General features: G+C 39.9%; 1 protein-coding gene across 5 annotated transcripts in view; it reads left to right on the top strand.

The window, feature by feature from the left end:
• Positions 1–24,601, top strand: part of plch1 (phospholipase C, eta 1) — a 229,928-nt gene that overhangs the window by 26,155 nt on the left and 179,172 nt on the right. For all 5 annotated transcript variants that reach the window (XM_061973117.1, XM_061973114.1, XM_061973115.1 and 2 more), the window contains exon 2: positions 18,348–18,462. In XM_061973117.1, the coding sequence (XP_061829101.1) occupies positions 18,384–18,462 (79 nt within the window). In that variant the 5' untranslated portion in view covers positions 18,348–18,383. The remainder of the gene's footprint in view (positions 1–18,347; positions 18,463–24,601) is intronic.

Genomic DNA, 24,601 nt, shown 5'->3' with positions numbered 1-24,601 from the left:
GTACGCAATCGACAGCGCTTCTGCGGGAGTGAGACCATCGCTGTAACATTTACCAGTGACCTGTTTCAATAAGTGCTTGTGGATGACCTCTGACTGTTGAACAAAAGAACGTGTTTTGACAATTACTTAATGGAGAAACATCTGACAATTGCTTGTTTTGTTACGACAGCTGGCTGCATAAATGACCAAGCAGTGTGCAGAGTGACATGTGTCAATATGGGAGGGACAGACGCTGCTCTCTTTGTCTCAGCATTCATGAGGTCATTGTTTTACTAATGCTCAAATATGGGGAGGGGCCCAATGCCGTGTGTGTGGCATGCAACCTTTTATGTCCATGTTGATGTATTATGACATACTTGCCAACCTTGAGACCTCTGATTTCGGGAGGGGGGGGCGGCTAAGAGGGGAGGAGTATATTTACAGCTAGAATTCACCAAGTCAAGTATTTCATATATATATATATAAGAAATACTTGACTTTCAGTGAATTCTAGCTATAAATATATCTATTTTATTATATATATATATATATATATATATATATATATATATATATATATATATATATATATATATATATATATATATATATATATATATATATATAAATAAAAGAAATACTTGAATTTCAGTGTTCATTTATTTACACATATACACACACACATAACACTCATCTACTCATTGTTGAGTTAAGGGTTGAATTGTCCATCCTTGTTCTATTCTCTGTCACTATTTTTCTAACCATGCTGAACACCCTTTCGCAGGTACCCAGAAAGGTTTCGAGTACCACCAAAAAAACTGAATCTCTGAAGACAGTATACAAATCTGTGTTAAAGGTGTACAAATACTGTTTGTATAATAAGCATGTTATTTTTTTTTACAAATGAGGGTTAAGAGTTCAGTACTAAAAAAAAAAGAAAAAAATGTGGCTTAAGTACAGTATTTTAATTGAGCTGCTGCATTTTTTGGTTGGGTTGTTTATTTATTTTGAGTAACTTCTATACATTTCTAAAAGGGGAGGGATGAAATAGTGATCTATGTTTGTCTGTTGCCATCTCCTGGTGAATGTTGGCTATAGCGTACTGGGGTTACTTTTTGGTTGGCCAACAATTTACGTGGTGTTGCGCACCTGACGTCACTCAGGTCCGCATGGAGCTGGAGGGGGCGTGGCTTCCAGCTGCGCCTGAATTTCGGGATATTTTCGGGAGAAAATGTGTCCCGGGAGGTTTTCGGGAGAGGCGCTGAATTTCGGGAGTCTCCCGGAAAATCCGGGAGGGTTGGCAAGTATGTATTATGAAGACAATGGTAACTTCGGACATGGCAAAGACATTGGGGTAGTGTGGCTCGGTTGGTAGAGAGGCCGTGCCAGCAACTTGAGGATTCCAGGTTCGATCCCCGCTTCCGCCATCATAGTCCCTGCCGTTGTGTCCTTGGGCCAAATACTCTACCCACCTGCTCCCAGTGCCACCCACACTGGTTTAAATGTACTGTATTTTTCGCACCATAGGGCGCACCGGATTATAAGGCGCACTGCCGAAGAGCGGGTCTATTCAGGTCTATTTTCATATATAAGGCGCGTTAAAGGGGTCATATTATGATTTTTTTCTAAATGTAAAACACTTCCTTGTGGTCTACATTAGAGATGTCCGATAATGGCTTTTCTGCCGATATCCGATGTTCCGATATTGCCCAACTCTTAATTACCGATTCCGATATCAACCGATACCGATATATATACAGTCGTGGAATTAACACATTATTATGCCTAATTTTGTTGTGATGCCCCGCCGGATGCATTAAACCATCCATCCATCCATTTTCTACCGCTTATTCCCTTTGGGGTTGCGGGGGGCGCTGGAGCCTATCTCAGCTACAATCGGGCGGAAGGCGGGGTACACCCTGGACAAGTCGCCACCTCATCGCAGGGCCAACACAGATAGACAGACAACATTCACACACTAGGGCCAATTTAGTGTTGCCAATCAACTTATCCCCAGGTGCATGTCTTTGGAGGTGGGAGGAAGCCGGAGTACCCGGAGGGAACCCACGCAGTCACGGGGAGGACATGCAAACTCCACACAGAAAGATCCCGAGCCCGGGATTGAACCCAAGACTACTCAGGACCTTCGTATTGTGAGGCAGATGCACTAACCCCTCTGCCACCGTGAAGCCCTGCTTAACATTCTTGTGTCGACCACAAAGAAAACCAGTGGTTCTCAAATGGGGGTACTTGAAGGTATGCCAAGGGGTACGTGAGATTTTTTTTAAATGTCTGTCAAAAAGAACTGTGAAAAGAAATGCAACATTCAGTGTTGACAGCTAGATTTTTTGTGGACATGTTCCATAAATATTGATGTTAAAGATTTCTTTGATGAATCCAGATGGATCTCTATTACAGTCCCCAAAGAGGGCACTTTAAGTTGATGATTACTTCTACGTGTAAAAATCTTTATTTATAATTGAATCACTTGTTTATTTTTCAACAAGTTTTTAGTTATTTTTATATCTTTTTTTCCAAATAGTTCAAGAAAGACCACAACAAATGAGCAATATTTTGCACTGTTATACAATTTAATAAATCAGAAACTGATGACATAGTGCTGTATTTTGCTTCTTTATCTCTTTTTTTCAACCAAAAATGCTTTGCTCTGATTAGGGGGTACTTGAATTAAAAAAAAAAATTCACAGGGGGTACATCACTGAAAAAAGGTTGAGTACCACTGCATTAAACAATGTAACAAGGTTTTCCAAAATAAATCAACTCAAGTTATGGTAAAAAAATGCCAACATGGCACTGCCATATTTATTATTGAAGTCACAAACTGCATTATTTTGGAATTTGGGACATGCTCTCCCTGAGTTGGGGGAGCGGGGGGGGGGGGGGGGGGGGGGGGTGTATATTGTAGCGTCCCGGAAGAGTTACTGCTGCAAGGGGTTCTGGGTATTTGTTTTGTTGTGTTTATGATGCGTTACTGCATTATTTTACGTTACTTTTTATGTAGTATCGGCTAGAAACTGAGAAGATCTGAGTGTGTTTTATTGGAGAGCTGCAGAAGAGGCGACGGAGATGAGGCGACAAGGAAGAGGCGCGCTCTGTGTGTGTGTATGTGTGTGTGTGGGATGGGGTGTGTCTTAGTTTACTAACAAGACATGGCGAAGCCCGAAGCCGAGTTTCTTAACATTCTTGTGTCGACCACAAAGAAAATAACATTTTAGTTATATGTAAGTTGTGTCTTGGATCAAAGATCCTATCCTAGCAATTCAAATATTCTGAAACAGCTACAAAAGCAACATGCTTCGACGAAGCTAGTAAAGAGAGACACACTTCACCTCCTAAGCAACAGCGGCTGGATTTTAACGAGGCACTGCTAGCCAGGACAACATTGATAGAACCATTGCAGCACTGAAGGTACACACACTCTGTCAATTCTCTTATATACTCTTTCATTCTAGACTTCTAGAGTGTTTGATTATCACATCACTCTAAATGTATAGACTATAAAGTTCACAAACATAAAGAGGGATGCTAGTGGGCCAGGCCAATCTTTCCTTATCTCTAAACTAAAACTGGGGAAATGTGTAGCGTGTTCTGGGCTTCAGACATGATTTTATTTCAGAATTCCTCTAGAGAAAAAAATGCCTGGTTAGGCTTTGTGTATGTAGTGTGTGCCTTCCTTGGTTTACAGCTATGTTGTTATTATGATGTTTGTTACTTATGTATGTTATGTTGCAGCTATTTAAAATAGTTTTGTCAATTTGTTCTGATCTGAAACAAATTGGCCCTTTGAAACATATCTTTGTGTGTTGTATGTAGACCACATTGCTTAGCAGTGTTCAGTGATGCAAATGCATGTCAAGTTGATCAACAGATTATATTATTCTCCAGTGCAATAACAGTACTGAAATGAAGGCTAAAAGGGCATTAAGGGTGCCTTAAAAAAATAAAAAAATAAATATAAGTAACTGCGATGAGGTGGCGACTTGTCCAGGGTGTACCCCGCCTTCCGCCCGATTGTAGCTGAGATAGGCTCCAGCGCCCCCCGCGACCCCAAAGGGAATAAGCGGTAGAAAATGGATGGATGGATGAACTAAATAGTTACTTTTCACCGTAAAGCATTACTTTTTGGTGTAAGTAACTGAGATAGTAACTGAGTTACTTTTGAAATAAAGTAACTAATAACTGTAACTAGTTACTGGTTTTCAGTAACTAACCCAACACTGCAAATTACACAATATGTTACTGCATACGTCAGCAGCTAAATTAAGAGCCTTTGTAACCCGTTTGCTTACTTACAATTAAAAAATAAGGTGTCTAGTATGTTCACTATCTTATTTAACGACAACATTCTTCTTTGATTGCAATAAGAAATGTATGTTGAATATATGATAAGATTTTCTTTTAAAATAAAGCCAATAATGACATTTGTTATGGTACCCTTTATTTTGGACCATATCAAAAAGTATTGAAGTATATTTTGGTACTGGTACCAAAGTATTATCGGGACAACCCTAACGTGCTTTGTTAACTGCCACGTACAAGTTGTTTTTTTTGCTATTGAGAACACAGAGAAAAAGGAAACACGTGTTCTTTTCTCACATATGATGGTAGGCAATATTTTAAAAAAAGTAAAGTTTTCCTGTAAGTTGGATGCATCTTCTTTCCTTTGAAGATTCAGGTTGAGAGTGGTAGTTGTGAACTCTGTATTTTAGAGTGACAATACAACTGTAACGTTACTGTCTGTAAAATAATATTTGTGTTTTTAAAACAGAATTATGCGTGCTGTGCGGAACACATGCTTTAGCACGTTCGATCTGACTGTGTGACTCAAATGACCACCATTACAAAACTTTGACTCTGGGGCATCCTCAACCTACTTCCTGTCAGGGTTATTCTCAGAGATGGCGTGTATGTGTGTTAGGACGTGTGCTGACAAATCTATTCTGAAGAGTGGATCCCTCCAGGTTTGGAACTGCTGCTGATATACAAGAATAATCCTCATGTTGCATCCTCATTGCACTCTTTTTAATGACGTGAACATGACATCCATCTAACCACAAAACCCAAAACCAGTTGGCACGTTGTGTAAATGGTAAATAAAAACAGAATACAATGATTTTTCAAATCCAACCTATATTCAATTGAATAGACTGCAAAGACAAGATACTTAACGTTTGAACTGGTAAACTTTGTTATTTTTTTGCAAATATTAGCTCATTTGGAATTTGATGCCTGCAACATGTTTCAAAAAAGCTGGCACAAGTGGCAAAGTAGACTGAGAAAGTTGAGGAATGCTCGTCAAACACTTATTTGGAACATCCCACAGGTGAACAGGCTAAGTGGGAACAGGTGGGTGCCATGATTGGGTATAAAAACAGCTTACTCAGTCATTCACAAACAAGGTTGGGGCGAGGGTTGGCACTTTGTGAACAAATGCGTGTCGAACAGTTTAAGAACAACATTTCTCAACGAGTTATTGCAAGGAATTTAGGGATTTCACCATTTACGGTCCGTAATATCATCAAAAGGTTCAGAGAATCCGGAGAAATCACTGCATGTAAGCGGCAAGACCGAAAACCAACATTGAATGCCCGTGACTTTCGATCCTTCAAGCGGTACTGCATCGAAAAGCGACATTAGTGTGTAAAGGATATCACGACATGGGCTCAGGAACACTTCAGAAAACCACTGTTAGTAACTAGAGTTTGTCGCTACATCTGTAAGTGCAAGTTAAAACTTTACCATGCAAAGCGAAAGCCATTTATCAACAACACCCAGAAATGCTGCAGGCTTTGCTGTGCCCCAACTCATCTAAGATGGACTGATGCAAAGTGTAAACGTGTTCTGTGGTCCGACGAGTCCACATTTCAAATTGTTTTTGGAAACTGTAGACGTCGTGTCCTCCGGAACAAAGAGGAAAAGAACCACCCGGATTGTTTTAGGCGCAAAGTTCAAAAGCCAGCATCTGTGATGGTATGGGGGTGTATTAGTGCCCAAGGCATGGGTAACTTACACATCTGTGAAGGCACCATTAATGCTGAAAGGTACATACAGGTTTTGGAGCAACATATGTTGCCATCCAGGCATCGTCTTTTTCATGGACGCCCCTGCTTATTTCAGCAAGAAAATGCCAAGCCACGTGTTACAACAGCGTGGCTTTGTAGTAAAAGAGTGCGGGTACTAGACTGGCCTGCCTGTAGTTCAGACCTGTCTCCCAATGGCGCATTATGAAGCCTAAAATACCACAACGGAGACCCCCGGACTGTTGAACAACTTAACCTGTACATCAAGCAAGAATGGGTAAGAATTACACCTGAAAAGCTTCGAAAATTGGTCTCCTCAGTTCCCAAACGTTTACTGAGTGTTGTTAAAAGGAAAGGCCATGTAACACAGTGGTAAGAACTTAAAAGTTAAAGTACCAATGATTGTCACACACACTAGGTGTGGTGAGATTATCCTCTGTATTTGACCCATCACCCTCACCCCTTGGGAGGTGAGGGGAGCAGCGAGCAGCAGCGGTGGCCGCGCCCCGGAATTTTTTCTGGTGATTTAACCTACAATTCCAACCCTTGATTCTGAGTGCCAAGCAGGGAGGTAATGGGTCCCATTTTTATAGTTTGGTATGACTCGGCCGGGGTTTGAACTCACGACCTACCAATCTCAGGGCGGACACTCTACTCCAGTGGTTCTGAACCTGGGTTCAATCGAACCCTAGGGGTTCGGTGAGTCGGCCTCAGGGGTTCGGCGGAGCCTCCGCCGCGGAGGTCAAGACACACCTGACTCATCGTGTAAATAAAAACTTCTCCCTATCGACATATTATGCATACCCCCAAACAATGTTCCCTCTAACTTTCCTTATGCGTGAGCAAACGTAAAAACTCCTTGAGCATTCACTGGAGCACATGTGAGCGACATCAGACGTGCAAATGCACTGTGGCCACACCAGCAGCACACCTGTCCCAAACCTGACTAAAAAACAAGTTAAATGTTTAATTATTATAATCAAATGACAGCAGTAATTTCCATGAGATTATTTTCTAATATAAGTGTTTTGGCCCACTTACAATGACAATAACAGAAAATATTGTTTTTCATGAACTGTGTACTAGTATTGTATGTCTGGGTGGGGTTCCTGCTTTGGAAATAATTTGTACCCCTTTCACAGACATCACATTTAGTTCCCACTAAAACATTCACATGTTGCACAATGAGATGTAAACATGGGATCATATGTACATTCCTGTAACTTTCTGTTTGTAAAATATATCTTTATTAGTATTTCTTTACTATAATAACATAATTTCATGATTAATATTTATAAATTAAAATTAAATAAAAAACAAAAACATTTTATTTTTCACGAAAGAAGGGTTTGGTGAATGCGCATATGAAACTGGTGGGGTTCGGTACCTCCAACTAGGTTAAGAACCACTGCTCTAATCACTAGGCCACTGAGCCAAAAAAATGTATGTTTTTTTCAAATCATTGTATTCTGTTTTTATTTACGATTTACACAACTTGCCAACTTCACTGGTTTTGGGTTTTGTATCTATCTATCTCTTTGTATGAAAGCAGGTCCACTATTGATTTTGGTGTTGGTTGATTGCTGGTGTGGTAGCAGTCACATATTTACAACACCTTTAGTGCTCGTTGTGCAAAGTAAAGGCAGGAAAACTATTGATTTTGATAGCGCTTCCCAAGTGGCCAAGACAGCCTTTCGAATTGGATTTTTTTTGGTTGGGTTCAAAGGTCAGCCCTCTACCGCTTACAATTTTCAACTGATTTGCCTCCAAGCTAATCTGCGTTGGCACAATATTAATATGTCATGCTGCAACGCCCACTGATTCTTACTCCACCGACATCCTGTCATATCATGAAGCTGTTAGTGTAAAAGCCGTAGGCGCCATGAAAAAAAAGCGCAGAAACACAAACACACTCCCTGTCGTTTGCGTCTGCTTGTGTCTCGACGAGACGACTTTATAAAAGCCAACATGAAAGAAATAATCGCTTAATTAATATTTGTAAATGTTTTGTTGGCACACAATTAGTGATAATAAAAGATAAGTTAATAGTGGGGTGCATAGGCGCAGATCACAATGCCAAGCACCCACGTGGGATTGATGGCAACTTTCAAACTTAAAATTTTTTTTTGAAAAATCAATCTTGTTGTTAATTTTGTGGCCAGTTTGGTCTGTTTCACATAATAAAAATGGTCACAAATCATAAAGTCTATAATTAACAAAGCCTAACCAAAATGTCGGGCTTCACGGTGGCAGAGGGGTTAGTGCATCTGCCTCACAATACGAAGGTCCTGCAGTCTTGGGTTCAATCCCGGGCTCGGGATCTTTCTGTGTGGAGTTTGCATGTCCTCCCCGTGACTGCGTGGGTTCCCTCCGGGTACTCCGGCTTCCTCCCACTTCCAAAGACATGCACCTGGGGATAAGTTGATTGGCAACACTAAATTGGTCCTAGTGTGTGGATGTGAGTGTGAATGTTGTCTGTCTATCTGTGTTGGCCCTGCGATGAGGTGGCGACTTGTCCAGGGTGTACCCCGCCTTCCGCCCGATTGTAGCTGAGATAGGCTCCAGCGCCCTCCGCGACCCCAAAGGGAATAAGCGGTAGAAAATGGATGGATGGAATAACCAAAATGTCATTGTGCCCGACAATGAACTAATGACACAATCATCTTGACTTTGAACACACTGCACGTGAGCGAATTAAGTCCATATTTAGTCAACAGCCATACATGTCACACTAAGGGTGGCAGTACGAACAATGCCAGCACTGTCATAAACATGTGCCATATAGTGAAACCACACTAAACCACAACGACAAACACATTTTGGAAGAATATTTGCACTGCAACACAACATAAACACTACAGAACAAATCCCCAGATTTCCCTGCAGCACAAACTCTTCCGGGACGCTACAATATATAAACCCCGTTTCCATATGAGTTGGGAAATTGTGATAGATGTAAATATAAACGGAATACAATGATTTGCAAATCCTTTTCAACCCATATTCAATTGAATGCACTACAAAGACAAGATATTTGATGTTCAAACTCATAAACTTTTTTTTTTTTTTTGCAAATAATAATTAACTTAGAATTTCATGGCTGCAACACGTGCCAAAGTAGTTGGGAAAAGGCATGTTCACCACTGTGTTACATCACCTTTTCTTTTAACAACACTCAATAAACGATTGGGAACTGAGGAAAATAATTGTTGAAGCTTTGAAAGTGGAATTCTTTCCCATTCTTGTTTTATGTAGAGCTTCAGTCGTTCAAAAGTCCGGGGTCTCCGCTGTCGTATTTTACGCTTCATAATGCGCCACACATTTTCGATGGGAGACAGGTCTGGACTGCAGGTGGGCCAGGAAAGTACCCGCACTCTTTTTGTACAAAGCTACGCTGTTGTAACACGTGCTGAATGTGGCTTGGCATTGTCTTGCTGAAATAAGCAGGGGCGTCCATGAAAAAGACGGCGCTTAGATGGCAGCATATGTTGTTCCAAAACCTGTATGTACCTTTCAGCATTAATGGTGCCTTCACAGATGTGTAAGTTACCCATGCCTTGGGCACTAATGCACCCCCATACCATCACAGATGCTGGCTTTTCAACTTTGCGTCGATAACAGTCTGGATGGTTCGCTTCCCCTTTGGTCCGGATGACACGATGTCGAATTTTTCCAAAAACAATTTGAAATGTGGACTCGTCAGACCACAGAACACTTTTCCACTTTGCATGAGTCCATCTTAGATGATCTCGGGCCCAGAGAAGCCGGTGGCGTTTCTGGATGTTGTTGATAAATGGCTTTCGCTTTGCATAGTAGAGCTTTAACTTGCACTTACAGATGTAGCGACAAACTGTATTTAGTGACAGTGGTTTTCTGAAGTGTTCCTGAGCCCATGTGGTGATATCCTTTAGAGATTGATGTCGGTTTTTGATACAGTGCCGTCTGAGGGATCGAAGGTCACGGTCATTCAATGTTGGTTTCCGGCCATGCCGCTTACGTGGAGTGATTTCTCCAGATTCTCTGAACCTTTTGATGATATTATGGACCGTAGATGTTGAAATCCCTAAATTTCTTGCAATTGCACTTTGAGAAACGTTGTTCTTAAACTGTTTGACTATTTGCTCACACAGTTGTGGACAAAGGGGTGTACCTCGCCCCATCCTTTCTTGTGAAAGACTGAGCATTTTTTGGGAAGCTGCTTTTATACCCAATCATGGCACCCACCTGTTCCCAATTAGCCTGCACACCTGTGGGATGTTCCAAATAAGTGTTTGATGAGCATTCCTCAACTTATCAGTATTTATTACCACTTCTTTGTCACGTGTTGCTGGCATCAAATTCTAAAGTTAATGATTATTTGCAAAAAAAAAAAATGTTTATCAGTTTGAACATCAAATATGTTGTCTTTGTAGCATATTCAATTGAATATGGGTTGAAAATGATTTGCAAATCATTGTATTCCGTTTATATTTACATCTAACACAATTTTCCAACTCATATGGAAACGGGGTTTGTAGACAAACGGCATTGGTGGATCTACAGCTAACATCCACTGTAATGATACCACGTACAATAGCGTATCTAGTCGATACTACTATGATTACGTCGATATTTTTTAACATCACACAATCTTCTTTCGTTTAAAAAAAATGTTATATTTTGTTTATAAACTCAGGAAATATGTCCATGGACACATGAGGACTTTGAATATGACCAATGTGTGATCCTGTAACTACTTGGTATCGGATCGATACCCAAATCTATGGTATCATCCAAAACTAATGTAAAGTATCAAACAAGAGAAGAATAAGTGATTATTAAATTTTAACAGAAGTGTAGATAGAACATGTTAAAACAGAAAATAACCAGATATTAATAGTAAATGAATAAGTAGATTCATAATTCATTTTTACAGTTCGTCCTCAATAATTTTGACAAAATAATACAATGATAAATGACACAATATGTTACCATATACATCAGCAGCTAAATTAGGAGCCTTGGTTTGTTTACTTACTACTAAAAGACAAGTTGTCTAGTATGTTCACTATTCTATTTAAGGACAAAATTGCAATAAGAAACATATGTTTAATGTACGGTAAGATTTTTTTGTTAAAATAAAGCCCATAATGACATTTTTTGTGGTCCCCTTTATTTAGAAAAGTACCGAAAAGTACCGGTACCGGTACCAAAATATTGGTATCGGGACCCACTGGCAGAAATGTAGATCGGCGCCTATGGTGGGGTGAGAGATTACCCACATTTGTTGACGGTTTTACTTTGGAAATTGTTGAATGGGCTTTGATGTCTTTGCTGGTACAGACACAATTAACTTAAGTCTTTTTTATGCTGCTTTTATTGAAATTCTTTATATTACTCGTACTTCATGAAACCTAGCACCGGCCACTTAATTGGGTACACCTACTGTATCACAAATGCTGTGTTTTGATTGACCCACTGACCCTGTCAGAGAAGTAAAATGTAACATTTATTATTGTGGTTGTATTTTCAGCTCTCAGTGTGAGTGAAATCATCTCTTTAAAAGGCTGATTTTGACACGGCTGTTGTATTGGCTCTCATTAGATTGTGACTAATGAAGTGTTAATTGAGATTTAATTAGACTTTATAGCAGGGTTCCCCAACCTTTTTTCCACCAGGGACCGGTTTAATGTATGCATTATTTTTACGGACCTGCTTTCCACGTGTAAACACAGCAAAAAAATGAGCATGAAAAATCAACTCACTATAATGCTCAAGTTGTAATGTAAAATAATTGTAATATACATCTATTAACGAGCTTATTAGTGTGTTTAGTGGGACAGACGAAAGTTAAGTCAGAGAAAATGCAGTAGTTTATAAATTAAGTAGAAAATTCCCGCGGAAATGTTGATGGGCCTGCTATCTGTGCCCTGGACCTCTGGCCGGGGGTCGTCGGAAGCCGTCGTACTTTGAAGATGGTCCAGAGTGTCCGAATCCGTGAATTTTAGGTGAAACTGTACAAAATGAGCTATAGAGCTATCCTAAAATATTAGCAGACTTACATTAAAATGTAACACTTAGCATGTGTGCTAACGATGGCATGCTAACAGTTAGCATGTCTCACATATCAAGTAACACGGTTGTAAGGTGTATGGCTGCGGAAGTAGAGAAAAGAGTGAAAAAACAGCAAAAAAAAAAGTTAGCATGCTAATATTAGCTTGCTAGCATGCTAACATTTGCATGCTAACAGTTAACAAGTGTCACGTACCAAGTTATTTGACTCTGGGGTAAACAGAAGCAAATTTTGCTCCAAAAATATCATGCTTATGTTTGATTGATTGATTGATTGAGACTTTTATTAGTAGGTTGCACAGTGAAGTACAGCACATATTCCGTACAATTGACCACTAAATCGTAACACCCGAATAAGTTTTTCAACTTGTTTAAGTCGGGGTCCACTTAAATTGAGTCATGATACAGATATATACTATCATATATACTATCATCATAATACAGTCATCACACAAGATAATCATCAGGGTGTATACATTGAATTATTTACATTACATTGAATTATTTACATGTTAGCGTGCAAGTATGCTAACACTAGCATGCTATCAGTTAGCTTGTGTCGAAAGTAGACAAGTGTGTGAACAAAATGAGACGTTAAGCACCAAGCTACGTGAAAGCATGGCTGAGCTACAAGAAGAGGTCATCTTGTCTTTTTGCCGTTTGTCTCAGAGCAATCGTCCATTAAAAGGGTATGTACCCATTCAATTAATTATTTGTGAATAGCGTCACCATGGTAGCATGTTCACAACTTAAATATAGATAAATAAATAGGTTATACTTGTATAGCGCTTTTCTACCTTCAAGGTACTCAAAGCGCTTTGACACTACTTCCACATTTACCCATTCACACACACATTCACACACTGATGGCGGGAGCTGCCATGCAAGGCGCTAACCAGCAGCCATCAGGAGCAAGGGTGAAGTGTCTTGCTCAGGACACAACGGACATGACGAGGTTGGTACTAGGTGGGGATTGAACCAGGGACCCTCGGGTTGCGCATGGCCACTCTACCACTGCGCCACGTCGTCCCTTAAAGTACCGCCGTAGGCGACAGTGAAACCTTTCCAATGTTATAACTAGAGACAGGGGCGCCGAAAAGGGGGTGTAAAGGAGACGGATTCTAGGGGCCCATGATGGAGGGGGGCCCAGAGAGCCCCTAATGATGATGAAATTATAATACAGAAAAAATAATGACACTGTGTTGGGGGCCCTGTAAAGATTATTTTCATGGGGCCCAAAATCCCTAGCGGCGCCCCTGACTAGAGATGTCAGATAATGGCTTTTTTGCCGATATCCGATATTCCGATATTGTCCAACTCTTAATTACAGATTCTGATATCAACCGATACGATATATACAGTCGTATTATTATAAAATTATTATGCCTAATTTTGTTGTGATGCCCCGCTGGATGCATTAAACAATGTAGCAAGGTTTTCCAAAATAAATCAACTCAAGTTATGGAAATAATGCCAACATGGCACTGCCATATTTATTATTGAAGTCACAAAGTGCATTCTTTTTTTTAACATGATTTAAAACAGCAGCTTGGAATTTGGGACATGCTCTCCCTGAGAAAGCATGGGGAGGTTGAGGTGGGTGGGGTTGGGGGGGGGCGGGGTTGAGGTGGGGTCGGGGGTAGCGGGGTGTGTGTATTGTAGTGTCCCGGAAGAGTTAGTGCTGCAAGGGGTTCTGGGCATTTGTTCTGTTGTGTTTATGTTGTGTTACGGTGTTCTCCCAAAATGTGTTTGTCATTCTTGTTTGGTGTGGGTTCACAGTGTGGCGCATATTTGTAACAGTGTTAAAGTTGTTTATACGGCCACCCTCAGTGTGACCTGTTTGACTGTTGACCAAGTATGCCTGTGTGTGTGAAAATCCGTAGATATTATGTGATTGAGCCGGCACGCGAAGGCAGCGCCTTTAAGGTTTATTGGTGCTCTGTACTTCTCCCTACGTCCGTGTACCACTCCGTACAGCGGCGTTTTAAAAAGTCATAAATTTTACTTTTTGAAACCGATACTGATAATTTCCGATATTACATTTTAAAGCATTTACTGGCCGATAATATTGGCAGTCCGATATTATCGGACATCTATAGTTATAACATATGTGGGGTTTGTTGACCGGTTCGTCTCGTATTAATCGTAAGAGAAACGTGAGGAACTGTAATAATAAAAGTTGAATATGAGGAATAATAATATGGGCTGCTTGCATTGCAGCAGGCCCATAATTAATGTTTCTGTGCGGCCCGGTAGAAAATGCGTCACGGACCGGTATCGGACCCCTGACCGGTGGTTGGGGACCACTGCTTTATAGCAACAAATATTCTGTATACACACATGCACACACAATGCACTCCTTACAGGTTCCTGCTGAGGTTGTTGAGTGGTCAAAGCAAACCTCTGACCTTTCAGAGCAGACATTCCAGTCCAGCAGGCTCCAGACGTTAGTAAATCAACCATGACTACACGTCTTTTGAGACCTATGTGTGTGTGTGTGTGTTTGTGTGTGTAGCCGGAAGCAGTACATCACAGTCGCACAGACAGGCAACAGGTGGGCAAGTGATATTCTTACGGGGGATGAGGAGGGAAAGCAAATACAGTGGCGGAAAATCAGTTGCAACCTGAGAGATCACATAAATAAGAAAAATGTGTCTGAAAGTGAAATGTGGAGATCAAAGATATTTTGCACACTCGACGCCATGTTGCCTCTGTCATTTACAATCCCTAGATCAGAGATTGTCAAACTGTGGTAGGTGTATCACTACAGTCAGAGTCGTGTATAAAGAGAGTATGGCCAACTAAACAGGCGCATTGACTGCTACCAGGAACGTGTGCCCGGATACATGTAATTGCTGTCGTTTTGATGTTAGTTTTTCTGACTAAATAAACCAAAATAATACGTCTACAGTCGTGGTCTGACCACAGAACTTTCCTCCAGAAGGTCTTATCTTTGTCCATGTAATGTCACATGAAACAAACAATGAGCTGTTTGTTCACAATACCCAGCAATATGTTTGGAGGAGAAAAGGTGAGGCCTTTAATGCCAGGAACACCAATCCTACCGTCAAGTATGGTGGTGGTAGTATTATGCTCTGGGCCTGTTTTTGTCACGGTTTGTTTCCCCGGGATGCAAACGGATCACTCCGGACAGGACTTGCAGGTAGGAACATATATTAATCTTCTCAAGAAATCTTGGCAGGGCATGAGGTAAAAAAACACCATAAACTATGGCGTAGAACATACTTGCCAACTTTGAGACCTCCGATTTCGGGAGGTGGGGGGTGGGGGGCGTGGTTGGGGGTGGGGCAAGGCGTGGTTGAGGGCGTGGTTAAGAGGGGAGGAGTATATTGACAACTACAATTCACCAAGTCAAGTATTTCATATATATATATATATATATATATATATATATATATATATATATATATATATATATATATATATATATATATACATCCTGAAAATATGCAAACAAAACTGTGTTTAGATAATTGATACTTCCAACTTGCATAAATAAATATTAAGGAATATAACATAACTTGGCTTCTGAGAGCTTCAAAATGTAATGAATAAAATGCTAAAGTTGTTGATAAACAAGCAATTGTTTTAATAATTAAATATGGTCATTTTAAATGAATTATTATGATCATTTAAAATTAATTATTTCAAATATGTTTATTTTAATGTATAATTCTATGGCTGGATGTAATAAGGAGTCAGAAAAAATACAAATAAAAATACAATTAATTTTTGATGTTTTTAGCAAAATATAGTAAAAATGTATTTAGTTTTTTGTTTTTTTAATTAATAAATATATTTATTTTTAGGTAAGATAAACATAATAATACAATTTATCTCTAGTCTGGATGATATATTTCTTGTCACCCTGTTGTCCTCCCATCGTGAAAAAAGGCTGTCCTCACTCAGGTCCGCATGGAACTGGAGGGGGTGTGGCCTCCAGCTCCGGCTGAAAATCAGGAGATTTTCGGGAGAATATTTGTCCCGGGAGGTTTTGGGAGAGGCAATGAATTTCGGGAGTTTCCCGGAAAATTCGTGAGGGTTGGCAAGTATGGCGTAGAACAAACACGAAACTGTGGCATGAAACAAACACGACTTACTTGGCAAGGCATGAGGTAAACACTTAGCACGAACTATGGCATTGCAAGACACAAACAATGACGCCAGACAGGATTACCTCCAAATTCTTCAGGACAACCTAAAATCATCAGCCCGGAGGTTGGGTCTTGGGCACTGTTGGGTGTTCCAACAGGACAATGACCCCAAACACACGTCTAAAGTGGCAAAGGAATGGCTAAATCAGGCTACAATTAAGGTTTTAGAATGGCCTTCCCAAAGTCCTGACTTAAATGTGTGGACAATGCTGAAGAAACAAGTCCATGTCAGAAAACCAACAAATTTAGCTGAACTTCACCAATTTTGTCAAGAAGAGTGGTCAAAAATTCAAGCAGAAACTTGCCAGAAACTTGTGGATGGCTACCAAAAGTGCCTTATTGCAGTGAAACTTGCCAAGGGACATGTAACCAAATATTAACATTGCTGTATGTATACTTTTGACCCAGCAGATTTGCTCACATTTTCAGTAGACCCATAATAAATTCATAAAAGAATCAAACTTCATGAATGTTTTTTGTGACCAGCAAGTATGTGCTCCAATCTGTCTATCACAAAAAAATAAGAGTTGTAGAAATGATTGGAAACTCAAGACAGCCATGACATTATGTTCTTTACAAGTGTATGTAAACTTTTGACCACGACTGTATATACACAGTTTATACACCTGGCCCCGCCACAGGTGTATACAATCAAGCACTTAGGCATGGAGACTGTTTCTACAAACAGTTGTGAAAGAATGGGCCGCTCTCAGTGATTGCCAGCGTGGAATTGTCATAGGATGCCACCTGTGCAACAAATCCAGTCGTGAAATTTCCTCGCTCCTAAATATTCCAAAGTCAACTGTCGGCTTCATTATAAGAAAATGGAAGAGTTTGGGAACAACAGCAGCTCAGCCACCAAGTGGTAGGCCACGTAAACTGACAGAGAGGGGTCAGCGGAGGAATTATGGTGTGGGGTTGTTTTTCAGGAGTTGGGCTTGGCCCCTTAGTTCTAGTGAAACAAACTTTGAATGTTCCAGCCACGTAAACTGACAGAGAGGGGTCAGCGGAGGAATTATGGTGTGGGGTTGTTTTTCAGGAGTTGGGCTTGGCCCCTTAGTTCTAGTGAAACGAACTTTGAATGTTCCAGGATACCAAAACATTTTGGACAATTCCATTCTCCCAACCTTGTGGGAACAGTTTGGAGCGGACCCCTTCCTCTTCCAACATGACTGTGCACCACTGCACAAAGCAAGGTCCATAAAGACATGGATGACAGAGTCTGGTGAAGATGAATTTGACTGGCCTGCACAGAGTCCTGACCTGAACCCGATAGAACACCTTTGGGATGAATTTGAATAGAGATAGAGAGCCAGGCCTTCTCCACCAACATCAGTGTGTGACCTCACCAATGCGCTTTTTGGAAGAATGGTCGAAAATTCCTATAAACACACTCCGCAACCTTGTGGACAGCCTTCCTAGAAGAGTTGAAGCTGTAATAGCTGCAAAAGGTGGACCGACATCATATTGAACCCTATGGGTTAGGAATGGGATGGCACTTCAAGTTCATATGTGAGTCAAGGCAGGTGGCCAAATACTAATAATAATGATTAACTAATAATTCTAAATTGGGGCTAACAAACATGTCCGATGCTACAAACATGATATTCAGCTTGCAGTTAGCTTGTGGACTTGATACCAAACAGCCATTAGACTACAATAAAATGGACAAAATGAGCTGCGATACAGTTTTAAGCACATAGCAAGTGATATTAAAGTGTATATAAAGTCACTTTGTATTGCATCACACTGCCAATTAAATAATTGACAATGAAGTTCAGTAACTTTCAGGGCTTGCTGATGCAATGATGCGTTCAAGGCCCCCTCCAGTGTCGTAAAAGTGAACTACACTCAAGCAACCCAATGACAAACAAAACAAAACAAGCGTTATAGAGACAGTCTTTTGTACACTTAGTGCTGCTCTAAATAAAACCTCTACCTTGTTTTTTTAAATGATTACTTCGGCCTACTACGCTACTGTATTTTAATGTTGGTCATTATGGTGGCACTTGGAGAGCTGGGTTTTTTCTACATAAGTTTGTCAATGTAAGTCAAATATGTGTTACTTGCCACGCATTAACGTTTATTCACTCTTTTTCAGGGGTCGCCCCAGTTGTTCCGCTTCCTCCTCTGCATCATGAGCGCCAGGGTGGGGAACAGGAAGGGGCAGCCGCAGTACCGCCGCCACTTTCTGACGGACAACAGCGTCTTTCAAGGTAAAACGACGACGTCGCCCGCAAACCGGCCTGTGTTCTCATGAGAAATTCAGTGAGAAATTGTACTTAAAAAGTTACGCTCTGTGATGAATTGATCAAAAGTGTTTTGTTTTTGTTTGTTTTTTAGTTCTTGCCAATACATTTAACATATTTTTGTCTATCTACACCTCACATAAAATGTTAATTATAGTATATTTTATACTAGAAATTAAAATTGTTCTCGCTGTTTACTGGGTACTGATCCAGAATGGTGTCATATTTCGATACCTTCAGTGACGTCACCTACAGTTGCAGACTTGGCATCTTATTTTTTATTTATTTATACATTTTTGGGGAAAATGTACACTACACCAAGCTACTTTTCGTGTTGTTCGTGCCATTTTTGGGTCCTAAATGGCTGTCAAAGAGTACCAACTTGTCGGAACACCTACTCAGACTTCTTCTCTCCATGTGAGATGCGTGATTTACTAATCTTTTCATTTTTGTATTTATTATTATTATTTTAATTAATCAGTCCAACAAAATAATACACAATAATAACATAATAAAACAATTCCAATTTCAAAACCAAGCAGCATTCAGAATAGCAATCAACAGAGGAATTGAGACTTGGCATCGGCTCAAGCACTCGGCTGCGAAACAAGCAGTCAAGCGGACTGCTTCTGAGTAATGTTAAAATTTTCCATGCCATCAAAGCAAGAAGAGGGCTCTCAAAAGTACAGTATGATAAGGCTACACTTTTAAAAGATGCACTTATGTTAGGTTTTCCCTAGACATGCTAAAGATTAGCAGTAGCGATTTTACATGACCATTTTAAACGCCTCCAAATTAGGTAAAGATAACTACAATTAAGATGCACATTACAATCAAACAGCAGGTGTGTAATAAGTACAAAACTTCCAGTTTAAACACTTTGTAGGGTTCCACAAAACAAAAGACTGACACATTCAACTTAATGGCAATGACTACTTCCTGGCCAAGGCAACACACACTGCTGCCATCAAACGTCTTGGAACATTGCTACTGCATACAGTCTACTACTGTATGTAATGCTGTACAGTACAGTACAGTATTTGCAAATGGGACACAGAAGTGTAAGAAAACAAAATTGCAACTGGACAGCACAGCACGGCTCTGTGTTAAATGTTAAATAAATTTAAAAAAAAATCACAATAAACATTTATTAGCATATTTGAATGCACAAAAGGTACCCATTCTTAGTGTACAGCTTGTGCAGCACTATATATTTACTTTCCAATGAAAATAAATCAACACGCTGTGTGCAGCTCTTGTGAACTCCATGTCCAAGATGATTAAGGCACTAAACATGCACACTTTGGATCTCTTCACTGACAGGTGAACTCATTTGTGTTTCTAGCTATTTAGCGATTTTGAGGATAGAAAATCTACCTGCTTTTTTAGTTTAACCCTTGTGTAGTGTTCGGGTCTGTGGGACCCGTTTTCATTTTTTATTAAAAGAAAAATGATACAATTAATTAATTTTACAAACTGAGACTCACTTACTTTGGCTCACTTTCTGTGAAGAACATATATCAGAATACATATTTAATGACCACACACCATACACCCCCCCTACACATTTCTATTACATATACGATGTCCGGGGCTAATAGAAGTGTGGGAATTGATGTTCTGTGTACCACACACACACACACACACACACACACACACACACACACACACACACACACACACACACACACACACACACACTTACACACAGCAGGCCTAGACAGGAGGAGGACAGAGTGTAGGTACACAGAACATCAGAGGGTCAAATGTGCGAGGAAATGAGAGCAGACAGTGTTGACAAACAATGTTGCAATCATGTGTGGGAACCGCAGGTGCAGAAACACAAAAGAAGAATCCCTGTGGTATGCAGGAACTGGCAGATAAATTTTCCGTGCAACGTTCATATTGTTGTTCATATTGTTTACCTTATCCCAATAAACATCTGTTCAGTATTTTAACATAAAAGTGTTTGATTGTGAGGCATTAAAAGCCACAAAATGCAACGGGTCCATCAGACCCACAAACGCTGGCTGAGTAACAACAATATGAACATTACACAAGGGTTAACACTGGTTACTCTTAAGTTTTGTCCAAGTTTTATTTCTATAGTATTGTCCGTTGAGAATATTTGATAGCATAGCTGTTGAAAAGTGAGAGATGTATTCATTTTTGTAAGATACTGCATTCAGGAGTTCAAATTAAGTGGGAGCCATGGGGGCCAAAGAATGACACCATAGCAGCCCTGAGTGCTGCTGTTGTATTGATGAACTTGAACCACTGTAACCACATTTGGCACATCCTTGCATTGACATTTTAACCTTGCTCTCAAACATAGAACACTCGAGTCCCGACTTGTGATTTACATAACTGAGGCACCCCTTTATGTCCTCTCCTTTTTGACAGTTAAAATTATTTATTGTAACGGGAATTATGTAACTAATGTGTTGCTGCATAGCTTGCAGTCAGTAGTAATTTGTTCAACTTTAGTTATAAAGTTAAAAGTTAAAGTTAAAGTACCAATGATTGTCACACACACACTAGGTGTGGCAAAATTATACTCTGCATTTGACTCATCACCCTTGATCACCCCCTGGGAGGTGAGGGGAGCAGTGAGCAGCAGCGGTGGCCGCGCCCGGGAATCATTTTTGGTGATTTAACCCCCAATTCCAACCCTTGATGCTGAGTGCCAAGCAGGGAGGTAATGGGTCCCATTTTTATAGTCTTTGGTATGATTCGGCCGGGGTTTGAACTCACCACCTACCGATCGCAGGGCGGACACTCTAACCACTAGGCCACTGAATAGGCTTATTATTTTTATTACATTCCTGACTAAAAAAAAAGTTTGTAAACATTTAAAAAAAATCCTATTATCAAAGCTCAGGTGCAATGTTCCCTCTAAGGTGTGCGCCTGTGCAATTGCGCACTGCTCAAGCGTCCTCTGCGCACGGCAAATCTATGCCACGCACAATATCTAATAAAAAAATAAGCGCATAACAATTTTCGACACGACACGGACACGACAGAGAAAACAGTTTTCGTCATCATTATTCAAATATTGTAATGTCTGTCGAGACGCTTTGAGGACATGAATTCCATCCATCACTTTACTGAGCAAAACTCTTTATTGTCGGCCATAAACACATCACCAAAACATTAGTAAAAAATGATATCTAGCAAAACTGGTCATTTTCTGCAGTACAAACCAGACCAAAACCAACTTTGTTATATCAACACATGCGCCAACACATGCACATATGGCACTTAGCCAGTGATGCGTTTACAGCCACACAAAAAGTCGGACAACTCCAACACACATAAAGTGTAATTCCATGTCGTTACACTATGATTTACCAATCAAATGTGTGCTTATTCTAGTGTCATTTATTAGGAATCTTAATTTATAAATATTAATCATGAAATGCTGTTCAATAAATACTAATACAAATATATTTTTTACAAGCAGGAAGTTGCAGGAATGTACACATGATCCCCTGCTTACATCTCATTGTGCAACATATGAATGTTTTAATGGGAACTCAATGCAATGTCTGAAAGGGGTACAAATTATTTCCAAAGCAGGACCTCCACCTAGACAAACAATACAAGTACACAGTTCATGAAAAACAATATTTTTTGTTATTGTCATTGTAAGTGGGCCTAAACACTTATATTAGAAAATAACCTCATGGAAATGACTGCTATCATTTGATTATAATAGTAAGAGAATGTTGTCTGTCTATCTGTGTTGGCCCTGCGATGAGGTGGGGACTTGTCCAGGGTGTACACCGCCTTCTGCCCGAATGCAGCTGAGATAGGCTCCAGCACCCCCCGCGACCCCGAAAGGGACAAGCGGTAGAAAATGGATGGATGGATAGAGATTTAACTTGTTATTTAGTCAGGTTTGGGACAGGTGTGCTGCTGGTGTAGCCACAGTGTGCACGTCTGATGTTGCTCACATAGGCTCCACTGAATGCTCAGGGAGTTTTTGCGTTTGCTCACACACATGAAAAATTAGAGGGAACATTGCTCAGGTGTGTTAAAAATTCTACCAATTACTCATGGGATGAAATAAGACATGCAGAGGATGAACAAGTGCACGTCACAGCAATGAACAGTAGAGGGAGACTCTTCTCTACCATGCCTGAACATCTGTTTATTAAGTCCAATTGAGACATGTAATAATAGTCATCATCAACACTTACATTGTCATTTCTGATGTTAAATTGGGCGGTGTCTCTGCAAAGTGACAGCTCTTTGCGACAATTCCATGACAAATCTGTGACGCGACTTACGGCTTGCTGCACACAAAGGATGCAATCATGATACTAATGGTAGCCTGTTGTGTTTTTTCCCCTTCACCATGAGCAGTGAAACAATGGAGCACATTGTCTTTACACAAAGCACATGTTGCAGCGCTGACGCCAATCATCGCCGCTGATTTACTTTGACCTTTTTATGTCTTCCTTCGTCTCACCTCTTTGTTCATTGAATTGTTCTTCGGTGAAGCCTTGAGTGAATGACAAATGTGGCACATAAACTCGGTGAAAAAGAGGACATGCGTGGTTTAAGGTGATGAAATGTGCAGGGTTAGAGGTTTAGGCCTTAATTTAAAATGGTCAATTAGTGGAAAGCTTGTGACACACACACACACACTCACACACACACACACACACACACACACACACACACACACACACACACACACACACACACACACGCACACGCACACACACACATACACACACACACACACACACACACACACACACACACACACACACACACTTGTATTTGTTACCTTCTTGAGATCACTGAAAAATTCCTACCTCTTTAGGACCACCCTTTCTAGATATATAAATATTTGTATTTACAACATAATAATAATAATAATAATAATAATAATAATAATAATAATAATAATAACATAAAAAAGCTTGTTGTGAAAAGTGAGTTGGAATTTCACAAGAATAAGGTCACAATTTCACAAGAAAAATTTAGAATTTGTGCAATATTTTGATAAAAGTCGCAATTTTACAAGAAAAGTTTAAAATGTTGGCAATTTTATGAAAAGAGTCGTAATTTTACTCGACAAAAGTCACAATTTTATAAGAAAACTTTTAAATTTTTGCAATATTATAATAATCAGAATGTTTTAAGTCATAATTTTACTCCAAAAAAAATTTCACTATTTTACAAGAACAACCAAAAAATTGGCAATATTGTGATAAAAGCATTTTATATGACAAATGTCACCTTTTTGCATTAAAAAGTAACAATGTTACATAAAAAAGTGATAAGTTTACGAGAACATATTGCAATATTACAGAAACAGAAAGAATATGATAAATTGTTCCAAATTTTATAAGAAAAAAGTCAACACTGAGAAAAAGACTGCTTTTAGTAAAATTTTTTGGGGGGGAATTTTTTGTTTGTAATCGTTTTTTATTCTACATTATTTACTTCAAGTTATTACAGTATGTCTCTATATACATTTTTATTTTATTTTTTAAAATTCATTTTGGCCAAAGGGGGCGCATTTCCAATTTCTTTCACACACTTGTCATTACGTATGTTGGCCAGAGGGGGAGCACATCACATTTTTACACACACTTGTTATTTCATATGTTAATCAGAGGGGGAGCACTTTAAAAACCAACACAAAGTCAATTTGAAAAATCCCTCCTTTTTGGGAGCACCCTAATTTTGATAGATTTCACCACTAGGGGTGCAAATGAGACATTCTCTATTAGATGCAATGGTTTTCCGTATTGGGACCATGATTTATGTCATCACTTAAAGTAAAAGTTAAAGTACCAATGATTGTCACACACACACTAGGTGTGGCGAAATTATTCTCTGCATTTGATCCATCACCCTTGATCACCCCCTGGGAGGTGAGGGGAGCAATGGGCAGCAGCGGTGGCCGCGCCCGGGAATCATTTTTGGTGATTTAACCCCCAATTCCAACCTTTGATGCTGAGTGCCAAGCAGGGAGGTAATGGTCCCATTTTTATAGTCTTTGGTATGACTCGGCCGGGGTTTGAACTCACTTGTTCACCGGTCCTCATATGGAAGGTACTTTTCCTTGTTGGTGTATCAAGAAGGG

This window comes from Nerophis lumbriciformis, linkage group LG17 (assembly GCF_033978685.3).
Source record: "Nerophis lumbriciformis linkage group LG17, RoL_Nlum_v2.1, whole genome shotgun sequence".
In the NCBI taxonomy this organism is placed as follows: Eukaryota; Metazoa; Chordata; class Actinopteri; order Syngnathiformes; family Syngnathidae; genus Nerophis; species Nerophis lumbriciformis.
Note: the sequence above shows the minus strand (reverse complement) of the source record. Positions and strands in the feature narration are given on the sequence as shown.